The 12,403-nt window shown below is 32.4% G+C and overlaps 2 protein-coding genes across 2 annotated transcripts; both read left to right on the top strand.

Annotated features, from left to right (window-relative positions):
- Positions 1 to 1,009: 1,009 nt before the first annotated feature.
- On the top strand, positions 1,010 to 3,694 carry LOC148197531 (uncharacterized). The gene is made up of 5 exons (XM_088114961.1): positions 1,010 to 1,594; positions 1,686 to 1,911; positions 1,986 to 2,433; positions 2,550 to 2,907; positions 2,990 to 3,694. The coding sequence occupies exons 1-5, from the start codon at positions 1,010 to 1,012 to the stop codon at positions 3,692 to 3,694; spliced, it is 2,322 nt and encodes a 773-aa protein (XP_087971087.1).
- A 233-nt stretch (positions 3,695 to 3,927) lies between these two features.
- On the top strand, positions 3,928 to 5,079 carry LOC148197530 (uncharacterized). The gene has a single exon (XM_088115971.1). The coding sequence runs from the start codon at positions 3,928 to 3,930 to the stop codon at positions 5,077 to 5,079; it is 1,152 nt and encodes a 383-aa protein (XP_087972097.1).
- Positions 5,080 to 12,403: the final 7,324 nt, after the last annotated feature.

The raw sequence follows: 12,403 nt of genomic DNA, 5'->3' as shown, positions 1-12,403 counted from the left end.
AGGTAAAGGCAAACTCTGTCCATCATCATGAACCGTGTGCTTCGCCAGAAAAGGAATCCATGAAGCCCTACATGCAGCAGCAGCCCCACGACGTCGTGGGCGTCGGCGGAAATGGGTTCCCTGAACCTGTACATGTTCAAGAATAAGTTTTTTAATTGCACGAGGCTAACCCTTTGTATGTGTTGCAGGTTTTTGGAAACATTAACGTGCAGTTGGGAAGCTAATAACTTCATATGAGGGATAACTACTCTGACCAGGTTAGACACATGTGTTGTGTCCATTTCGTTTTTGAAAAATATTGTTAAAGACAACGTTCTGCTTGGAATTTGGAATTTGATTTGTTGGTTACAGAAGACGATTGAAACACAGATACTGAACTTTGTCTTATACCATGAGTAGAGCATGTTTTGAGGTTGGAAAAAGGTTGGTGGCTATATGCGAGCAACGATGTTGCATTACCTTGTGTTCACATTCATAAATGGTTGTGGTGAGGCATTATTTGAAGTTCATTGAAGACGCATGCTGAGAAAAGGTACATATTTAACCAAGTTTTATTTTTTTCATTTTTTTAAAGCAGTATATAATATAACCATATTCATGTATTTTCTGAACAGGTTTCGTGTGGAATTGCTAATGTTATATTTGAATCTCTAGAAAAAAAATATCGATCTTATATCTTACTAGGTGGTAGCATTCTTTCTATCTTCGTTGAAATCTGTTGAAGAAATCTTGATAAGTTTGACAGTGAAATAGGTATGTTTTATATTATTGTATTAAATTTATGTGCATGAACATTGATAATACTTTACTCAATATATATAATTATATATAAATATATATATATATATATATATATATATATATATATATATGAATCTAATTTTTTTTATTGCTCGTATGAATGTTGATTTTGTTAATAAAATATAAATATATGAAATGAATTTGATTGTTAATTTTAGTTGTCTTTATATGGTTGTTAAATGTTATATTTTTGGTTAAGTAAATATAGATGGAAGGAGAATTAGATTTATCATATTTGGACGGTGAAGATATTGATGATGATGTGGTTGGTGTAAACTTCAATATTATCGCAATGATACGTCAACAATTACAAATAACCACTTCATTGGCTGCACTAACAATGTTATGCATTGTTGCACACGCGTTGAGTATCTTGCATATGTACTCGACTGATTCGAGTAGTGTAAGCAATTACCTACCGGACAGAGACCGTCGCAGGGAGCAATTAATGTCATATCTTGTGCATACTAATCGGTGTCGCAACATTATTAGAATGGATCCAGAGGCATTTCTTACACTTTGTGAGAAACTAAGATCAACTGGGTTAGTTAAGGATGCGATTCGGTCTACTATGGAGCAACAAGTAGCTCAATTTCTTCATATAATTGGCCATAATGTTAAGAATCGCAGTGTCGCATTTTTCTTTCATCGATCCGGTTCCACGGTTAGCAAACACTTTCACAATGTGTTGGATGCTATCTTAACTTTGGAATCTGAATTTCTAATTCAACCCTCAGGAAATGAGGTTCATCCATATGTGTTGAACAACAATCGCTTCTACCCGTACTTTAAGGTACTCACTTCATCATATGTGTAGATGTTTTGTGATCAAAGGATGCTAACAATTATTCAGTTTTATGATGATTAGTTATTTGTATGTTTAGGATTGTTTAGGGGCCATAGACGGAACTCATGTTCGTGTAAAGGTCCCAAGAAGTAATGCTCAAAGATTTCGAGGAAGAAAAGACTGGCCAACACAAAATGTGCTTGCGGCGTGTGATTTTGACATGAAATTCACTTACATTCTTGCTGGGTGGGAAGGAACTGCATCTGATTCTAGAATTTTAAAAAATGCTCTAGATCGTGATGATCTGTTGGTTATTCCCCAAGGTTAGTGTCTACATTGAGATGTTGAAGATTTAATTGTGTATTGACTAATTACATTTATATGCGCAAATTTGTAGGAAAATACTACCTCGGTGATGTAGGATTCATGTTGAAAAGCACAGTTTTGACTCCATATAGAGGCGTCAGATATCACCTTAAAGAATATACACGCAGAGGACCACAAAATGCACGTGAGCTGTTTAATCATCGTCATTCATCGTTGAGAAATGTTATTGAAAGAACCTTTGGTGTATTGAAAAAACGATTCCCTATCATTGCAAGTGGCACTGAACCACACTATGGATTGGATACAATGACAAACATCATACTAGCATGTTGTATCTTACACAACTTCCTTCGTGGCGTGGATAACGATGACTCATTACTTGAAGAAGTTGATAACGAGTTGAATGAAAGGGAAGAACATGATGTTTCATCATCTCAAGTTAGAGAAGAGGACCATAGGATTGGTAGTAGTATTAGGGATTGTATAGCCGATCATATGTGGCGAGATTACCAAGCATCGTAGTTATTGTATTTTATTCTATTGTATTTTCATTTTTTTTTTGTGATGTGTATGAGAACAACATAATATTAAGGATGTTTAATGTTAACTTGTTACATATTTCTTGACTCATTAGGTATAAAATGAATAGAGGTAAGGTAGCCGTCATTCCGTCATCTGGTCCTACTAGAGAGTTCATGAAGTGGACAGAGGACATGGACGCACGTCTACTACACTGTATGATTGAGGAATCACGAATCGGTAATAGGATTGACGGAAGCTGGACAACCCAAGCATATAGTAACATAGTTGATCATCTTCATAGCGTTGGGTATGTCGCAGTTACAAAAAATAATGTTAAAAATCGTCAGAAAGTCTTGAAAGATAAATGGCGTGAGGTACATGACTTGTTTTCTGGATTGAGTGGATTTGCGTGGAATCCAGTAACTATGACATTTCATGCTGAGGACGAAGTCTGGCTTGACCTGATTCAGGTATTTAAAAAAATACTTACTTTTTGTGGATCCTTATTATACATAATATGAAGCACTGTGTTAATTTTGTTTGTTGTTGCAGTCGCGGCCAACTGCGGCAAAGTGGAGAGTTAATAGTATAAAACACTACGATTTAATGGTCGAGTTATGGGCAGCTGATCGAGCTACTGGGAGTGGTGTTCGGACTGCTTGTCAAGCTCGAAGACAGCGGGTTGGTCCTCATGTCAGTGTTGATTTGAATCAAAATATTGAGTACATTCCAGAACAGTCTCAGTGGACAGGGTATAGAGACCCAACTCCACCATCACCTCCTCCATCTGTCGATGAATATAGTCCGGGACAGACTCAATCTGTGCCTTCCGTCCCATCTGGTGGGACTTCATCCTCACGAGGCTCCAAAAGGAAGGCACTTATGGTCGATTCTATTGATTCTCAATTTAATAAGTTGACGACTAGTCTGGATGGTTTCGCAAATGTCTTAAGCTTATCAAATGTACATTTTGGTGTAATTTCCGATGCAGTCGTGCGTCAAGTATCTGTGATGGAGGACAAAAATCAAATACTACGTTCCCAAACCGAGATCCTTCGTCGCAACCCCAATTACACATATATTGAGGTGGACATTTATGAAATGTTGAGTGCCATGAACATTAGTGATGAAAATTTGCTGGAGCAATGTTATGATTTCTTATGTCGAAACCCCACATGTACGAAGAGGTTGATGGGACTACCACCACATAAGTGGTGGAACAAATTATGTAAAATGATATCGGGCGGTGACTGTTAGGAATTTCCATACCTGACTTACTTGTATTAGTATTATATGAAATTCTGTATTAGTGATGTAATCATGAATTATTATATTTCTGGACTGCATGTAATTATTTAGTTTTATTATGTTTCCGATGTAATGATTTGTTCTTATGTGTTCTTATTTGTTGTACATATCAAATATAAGTAATATCTTATGTTATCCTTTGTTGTTGTTTTAATAAAATGATTTGTTGAAGAAATTGTTAGATGGCCTCATCATCAACAAAAAGGTCAAGGAGAAGCCGTAAGGGAAAAGAAACTGTCACTGAGGCAGAAGATGCACCCCATGTAAGACCATCTGTAGAGGAACAATTAGATCAGCGGCGTTTTTTCACTCACAGTCATCAAATGGAAAACTATGCAGCTGATTTCTATACAAGGAGTGTAGTTCCTCCCAAGATAATGAATTTTGATTCATTCACCAGTTCAGGGTTATTTTTCCAACAGCTACTTCTATTTCAACGGTTGAGCCAATTTTTGACATTACAGGGACCCTACTATCCGGATTTAATCAAAGTATTTTATTCAAACCTAAAGATATCTGGAAATGGATATTTGCTCAGTGAGGTCAACAAGATAAAAATTAGATTCAAACCTGCTGATTGGTTGAATGTAGCTAACTTGAAGTACGACGGTCAGAAATTGTGTTATTCAAATATCCCAGACGAATTTCCATATGACCGCAACATGGCATTGGCTACTATGATTATACCAGATTTGCAGGGTGGTCAAGGTGTTTTAACGGTTGGTTGTTTGAATATCAATGATAGGCTTCTCCATTACATTATTGTGCATATGTTGACTCCACGACCAGGGAATTTTGCTAGGTTATTGCACGAAGATATTTTTATGATATGGGTGCTTAAAAATAATATAGCAATCAATTGGCCTCATCACATCATGCAGCATATGCTTAAATGCAAGGCCAGTGACACGCCCCTCCCATACGGTGTCCTTATCACACAGATCATGCAATATTGTGGAGTTGACGTCTCAGCCGATGTCAGCACTCAAATTGGGTCCCGACATCACTTTTCTATGAATTCTTTGAAGAGGATGAAAATTGTATGTGTCAACGGTGTTTGGCAACACGATCTGGATGATGATGAAGAAGAAGACCAACCACACCCTCATCAAAACCCTATTCAGCCTCCTCCACCTCTATCAAATGCTAACATGATCACTCAAATGTGGGAAGGAGTACAAGACTTGAGAAACAGAATGCAGGGTATGGAACAAATGCAGGTACGAGTTCAACGTATTGAAGATAACTTGGCAAACCTTTCCCTAGACATGAACCGCCAATTTGCTCACCTCAATCAAAATGTGAACTCGATTCTTCACCATTTAGATGATTAAGTTCATTATATTTCCCATTATGTCGTGTGATATTATAACTTGGTACTTAATTATGGTTGTTTGATTAATGTTAATATTTCTCACATGTGTGACAAATAAATTGATATCACTTCGTACTAAATTATATTACAATTTAATTCTACAATTTAAAATATTTTCATTTTACTACAATTTATTTTTCATAATTTTTAAACATTAATTTTAACAATTTTTCATAATTTTTTTCTCTTTATAAACATTTTTACAATTAAATACAACATTACAAAATAACATTTTATAATACTTTTATAAGTAGGGGCAATTTCGTAATCTTTATTTTCTATCAATTAAACAAATTTTTAAAATCTATCACATCAATCAAATCATACACTAATTCTCACAAACTTTACTTTCAAATCCACTCTCAATTAACCACAAATCCACTCAAAAAGCAACAAAAAAATTACCCTCAAATCCACTCAAATCCATTCAAATCATCTCCCCCAAATCATCTCCCTCAAATACCTCCAAATGAACACACCCTAAAAGTTTTAAAGAGATGAAAAGTATATTTGCTTTAATTTTATTCAAATGGGGAATCTTGAATTAATGGACCACTCCATTTTAATAACTATAATATAACCACAGAAAAAGAAAATCCATTTCATTTATAATTGCTTAAATTTCAAGTCTTTTATTCCAAGCAATTGCCCCCACAAAATTCTGATTTTGGCCATCATCTTTCGAAGAAAGAATCGAAGTCTGATCATAGCACCATAACACTTTACGCCTAAAGACTAAGAGGAATAGTAACAAAAAAGCTTCCACTTTTGTGGGTTATTTTTCCGTGTGAAATGTTATTAAGCTTAGTAATAATTAATTTCGATAGATAAATTTGTCTTTTTTTTTTTTGCGTGAATATATTTTTAAATAATATTTACCTATTTATAATTTCGAAATTCAAAATATTATTTATGAGAAACGAAATAGTCTTCAAATCAAGAAACAATGATGAAGCTTGCACTGTCCACGTGTGGGAAGGCTCCATTCTGATACGCAGGGAAATATATATATATATATATATATATATATATATATATATATATAATTTTTATTTATTTTATAGATGATTTTTATTTATTCAATTTAAATAAATAATTAAATTTAAATAAAATGATAATTTCAAAGGTAAAAATGAAAAAAAAAAGACATAAGAAAAGATAATCTTCTCTGTATATGTATATATAAAGATTTTCTCTATTTGTTATTCTGTGTTACTAAATATTATTTAAATTAATATTAATCATATATATATATATATATATATATATATATATATATATATATATTAAAATGTTTAATTTCTTTTAGATACTTAGCTGTACAATGTTATCTTTTTCAGTCCATACTTTTATTTTTATACATATGTTTAATTATGTTTTTATGGGTCCAGACCAGAAAAACTAAACAATATAATGTTTTTGAACACGTTAAAATTGCACTAGGAGGAAAAGAAGAATGTTATATACCTTTAGGTCCCAATATATTATCCCTATGACAAAATTCATAGATCATTTTGAGATTCTTGGAATGAAAAAAAAAAAAAAACTGACGTCCAAATAATAAAACAAGCTGAACAAAAATAACTATAAATATAACATCCCAAAATATAGCCAACAACCATATTATAATAGTCACAAAATAATATGATAGAACAATTGTAGACTAGTAAATAAAGTATTAACTTTGCAGTCATCCAAAATAACCATAAAATTTAAAACTTTATATATACAAGAAGTTATCAAAACTATACACTAGAATAAACATTCTAATTACACTAAGCGGTTGCATCCTCACCCTCTAGAGTCTGCTCCAGAGACACATCATCTCCCTCTACTTACACCCACAGGATGATCATTGCAAAGGAAGAACACCAAACATACAAAACACAATCACAAGTAGAAGAGTAAGCTAGATATAAAAGAATTCATACAACTGCACAACATATAACATACTCAAGATTTAACAAGCAAGATAAACCAGTTCAAACATCCTAACATGTTAAAACTTAGACTTGACCGTCCGGACTTAGAATGATTGCCGAGCTATGGCGGGTTGTGCACTCGCGGTGGCCTCTACTGCTTTGCAAAGCCATTGCCAATGAGTTTCACCCTACCACACTCACGAGGTTAGTCTGTACCACGCCTTGAGGCATACTAGAAGCCCCCAAGACTAAGACCTCTTGCTACTCCTCACGACATGGTTCAATCCTCTCTACTTGAGAATGAAAGACCATTGGAGTTTCAGGATAACCCCCAAGACCGAGCTCCTGCGTTCATTCTAAACAAACTTGAATCTCACCAAGAGATTCTACATTGAAACTTACATCCATCACTTAAAAGTTCACACAACTTCTCTTGAAAACATACTCATGATAGTAATCAATCATATATTGTAAAACACACTCAAACATACTTCATAATATACTCAACACTTCATTTAGATTAAATTTACACAAAGAAGAAAAGAGTGGACCCAAACTCGCTGTGCGAATAAACTTCCAGTGACACTAGACCTCAACCCCCTCGCTTGACGCCCAAATCGCTATGCGAAAATCTAGACAGTGGCCCAGACCCCCCAAACACTCGCTACACCTTTCGCTATTCGAATTAATTTAGTAGTGACCCCAGACCACCTCCAGGCGCTCAGCGCATTGATTCGCTATGCCGATCATCAAAACCTTCTTACCATCAATCCAAAGTGTTTACGTACTGGGAGAGGCTAGGCTCTGATACCACTTGTAACGCACGCTTAACCATGAAGTTCTTATGGGTTAGGCTACCGAAAAACAAATGCATTTTGGTGATATGAGTAGCCAAATCAATCCCTTTAAGCTAACCTTCAACTATATAGTCCCATACCTATACAGTCTCTAGATCCCTCTCATTCTGGTGTATGTTTGATTCATTCATGTGTCCCTTCCACCGGAAGCCTGCCAGGAGCCGCTCTTTGTTTGTGCCTCTTGCACTTCGTGCCTCTTGCACCGACGATCACTCTCTGTCCTCGTCAATGCCCGGGTGTCACATTTATGGACCAATTCCTACTTCAAAAATTCTAAAATCGCAACTTATAGACCCAAATTCCAATCTACCACTTTTGACACATTTTTGACCAATTTAAGGGCTCAAGCAAGTCACATTTAACTTACTAAAGTTGCTCCAACAGACCAATTGAGCATCTAACCTATAATTCTCATTTTCGCTACCCCACTTTAGACTTTCTTGACATTTTAGACTTTCTTGACAACCTGTCAACCTGTCATTTTAGACTTTTTAGACTTTCTTGACAACTTGTCAACCTATCATTTTAACTTACTAAAGCTGCTCCAACTTGACATTTTAGACTTTCTTGACAACCTGTCAACCTTTTAATCTATTTCTAACTTTCCATACATCTCATAACACGTTAATTATCATCCAAAACCAGTCCATCATTACAATTCATCAATTGAAATTAAACAGTCACATTGCCCATAATATAAGTCATTCACAAAACTCAAATTTAGTTCAAACATTTTCAATAAACATAGAATTCATCACACTTACATGTCAACCAACTAATTAAAACAATAATATAACTTCCCTTACCTCAATCAACTAGCATAGCTCAAAGAACCCCAATTGAAGCTTGCGTCACAAGGAAACTCTACAAAAACCTACAACTCACCAATCGGTGATAGGAAACGACTCTTAGAACCTAAATTGAGTTAGGAATTAAAGAGAAAAGCTACTAGATACATGCAAACAGAGATTGGTCGCATGATCATGGTTCAAGAACGTACGAAAAAAGAGGGAAACAACTTACCAGTTCAAAACAGAAAATTGATCGGTATGAATTGTAGCCCTCGACACCAGGATCATTGAGGCACTCCCTGATCGTCGAACAGATAACCCAAACGTGAGAAAATCTAGAGAAATATGAGAGAAAGGAAATGAAAAAGGAAACAATGTTTCAGAGAGATAGAATATATGTAGATAATGAACCAAACTTTAGAAATTTCTATTTATATTATAAGATTATTTTAAAATAAAATTGTTCGTCTCATTATTTTAATACACCTATCTATTATAATACTTTATTAGGTTCTTACAATAAATATTAAATATATTAGGCTCAAATTCACTATTTTTTTTCTTTATAATGTGCAATTTTAGTTGCCATAAAATTTTAACTGTAAATTCAGATTTTTTTTTTATTTTTGTTTCAAATTAAGAAATTTTAGATCATGGTTAATAATGTTATTTAATTGTTTTATTAAAATATTACATTTCTGTAAATGATAATAATGTGAATTATCCGTTAAATATTACCAATAAGTCTAACAATTAATGTTAATACACATTATTATAATATTGTGTTAACAATTAGTGATTTTTTAATGTTCACAATTGAATAAAATATCAACGGTGAATTAAAAATGATTAAATTTTAAAATAACTAGATAATCAAATGTGTAATAGAGATATCAGATAGAACAATTTATAGAACATATATTTTTTCATTTATCTTATTTTTAATATTTATTAAATGTTAATTAAGCTTCACGTCTCTTATAAATTTTGTTACTTTCAATTAAGTGTTTTTTTTCAAAAAAAATTATGGACTACTTACAATTTTTATATTTTTCAATTGAATATTTTTTTATGTAACTTTTTTTAACCAAGTTATTTTATTTATTTATTTTCACGTGTTAAAATAATATGAAGTTTTATTAGTAATATAGATTAATGTTATATCATTAACATAAAACGTCACAAGTGAATTTTATTGATTTCATTAAAATATGTTGAATAATGAGGTTAATGATGTTCGTATTTCACTTACAATAACCAAAATATTTTAGGTAGCAAAGATAGTAATTTGTTATCCGATACATTTTGATTAAAACAAATAAAAGTCACTTATTTTACACTAATCACTATATCATTTTTTACTATAAGATTTTACATTTCTTAATAGTGGAGACAAGTAACTAATTTAATAAGAAAAATTAATAAAATAAATAAATATCAAAAACTCAATTAAAAAAATATATAATTTGGGTATTCAATATATATATATATAAAAGTAATAAAAAAACCTAAATTTATGATGTAATACAACTTAATTAAGCTTGTAACAAATAATATAAGACTAAGATAGATAATTTCTAACTATACAAATGAAAAGATAAATGATGTAAAATTACAAAGATAAATGAGTAATTAAGTATGAAATTAAGTTACTTGAAGGTAGTTGTTTTATAAGTTTTGTTGTATTACGATGAGACCACCTTTGGCTTTTGCTTGGTTATATAAGTGTGTGATTGCTAGATCTCAATTATAAAAAGTTGAGTAACCCACGTGAGCAAGTCCTTCCAAACTAGTGCTTCACAACTGTGCATGTGTGGTTAATGACTTATTTTCAGTAAACAAACAATAATTATAGACAATCTTCACAAATAGATGGGAGCCACAAAAGTTTAAACTATCTTAATTTCATCTTTTTTTTAAAGAACTTTTCTATGACATATATTACTTTTTCTTTTCTTCTGTCTAACCAAACAAATAAATCATTTTTTATTTTCATTTTTTCTTATAGTGTAAATAATTTTATAAATGTGACCTTTTATTTCCTAATTCTTCTTCTTTATTTTTACTTATTTTTTCACACATATGCACTAAGGCATTCATTTATCAAGAATCCTTTTATCATGATTGATAGAATCGATCAAGAAGACTAAAATTAAGAAAGTGGGGAAATAAAAGAGAATAAGAGAGGAAGAAGACTTTTTTCACTTAGAAAAAATATGGATCAATATAAATATATATATATATATATATATATATATATTATAGTTTATTTTATAATCATAATAAATAAAATATCACTTTTATCTCATTTTCTAAGGTATTATTTAAATTATCTTTTATATTTCTTTTACTAACTTTTTCTGTTAAAATAATCTAATAACTTTTCATTCATATATCGTATTATTTGTTTTTAAGTCTCTTCTACTCCTTTTCTTTTCTCTCTATTAAATGGATACATGATGTATGTTTGAGTGAGTTTCTTATAGTTAATTTCAAAATTATCAAGTTTTATAAATTCAATAAATAAATAGGCAATATTCAATTACAACAATAAAAAAAATTATTTTATAGTATTGATCAATATGTCAAACTTTCTAAGAGTCATAAACTGACTCATAAGTCAATAAGTTATGTCGATCATTAATATCAAACGTGATTGATCAGTAGACATTTAGCATAATTAATTATTTTAAAAGTAGCTTAACGCAAATCAGTTAAATAATTGTATTAAGACACTATTAGGTTATAATTAAGCTAGTGGTAAGTAAAAACACATTACAAATAGTATGAATAGAAAGTTCAGGTAAGGTAGTTGATTATATTGAATACTATATTTAATACACTTGCACTCAGACACCCATCGACTTAAGCATCAAAGTGGTTTCTGTAGATACCACTTAAGGTTCAAGGATGATTGAAAGATTTTTTACATTGGACAAATAGGAGATTGGCGTGACCTGAAGATTAACACATCAAGGAAGATGCATTAGAAGAACAAACGATCCTGTAGAAACATTTTTTCGGCGACCATGTGGCTGAGCGATCTCTCTTTTATTCCTATGGTGACAACATGACATATGATGAGCAACATAATAATGGAAGATGCATTAGAAGAACAACATGCAGATATGATGCGAGAAATAAGGAGGGAAATAGATACAATGAAAAATAAGCATGAGGAAGAGTTGAAATCTCTACACTCTAATAATGCGCTTATGAAGTAGAATATAGGAATGAGGGAGCTTGTACCCTTCACTCCGACCTAGGTGGGACTAGTAAAACCACCGAGAATTGACCAAGACTAATTGATCCAAGAGAATAGTGTTGGAGCTAGTAAGTACAATGCTTTGTCTTTTATTATCATGGTAGACACGTCTAGGATGCATTCCTTCACCAATGGAATTAATAAGACCCCACTATTAGACAATTGGAAAAGGCCATTATTTAATAAGTATAATGGGTCTACTGACCCCAAGCACATCATCTTCTTTATGACACAGATGGCATTGTTCACAACCAATGATGTTGTATGGTGCAAGGGAAAAAAACCTCACTAAAGGGATAAACACTCGAGTGGTTCAAACTTTTGTCCTCTAACTCTATAGATTATTTTGCCATGATCTAGATGAAGTTTGGTGTCTAATTTTTCACTAGCCAACTGCACCACCTGATATGCATAACACTCGTGAACGTTAAACAAAAGTCAATTTGTG

The sequence above is a fragment of the Vigna umbellata genome, chromosome 5 (genome assembly GCF_029865625.1).
Source record: "Vigna umbellata cultivar VRB3 chromosome 5, Vumbellata_1.0, whole genome shotgun sequence".
Classification (NCBI taxonomy): domain Eukaryota; kingdom Viridiplantae; phylum Streptophyta; class Magnoliopsida; order Fabales; family Fabaceae; genus Vigna; species Vigna umbellata.
This window is presented reverse-complemented; position numbering and strand designations above follow the sequence as displayed.

Bases quoted from the DNA above. Each gene is read 5' to 3' on its own strand.
- LOC148197530 (XM_088115971.1), top strand. From the start codon at position 3,928: ATGGCCTCATCATCAACAAAAAGGTCAAGGAGAAGCCGTAAGGGAAAA.
- LOC148197531 (XM_088114961.1), top strand. From the start codon at position 1,010: ATGGAAGGAGAATTAGATTTATCATATTTGGACGGTGAAGATATTGAT. The intron at 1,595-1,685 runs GTACTCACTTCA...TTGTATGTTTAG, and splicing joins GCTTCTACCCGTACTTTAAG to GATTGTTTAGGGGCCATAGA. The intron at 2,434-2,549 runs GTAGTTATTGTA...TTGACTCATTAG, and splicing joins TGGCGAGATTACCAAGCATC to GTATAAAATGAATAGAGGTA.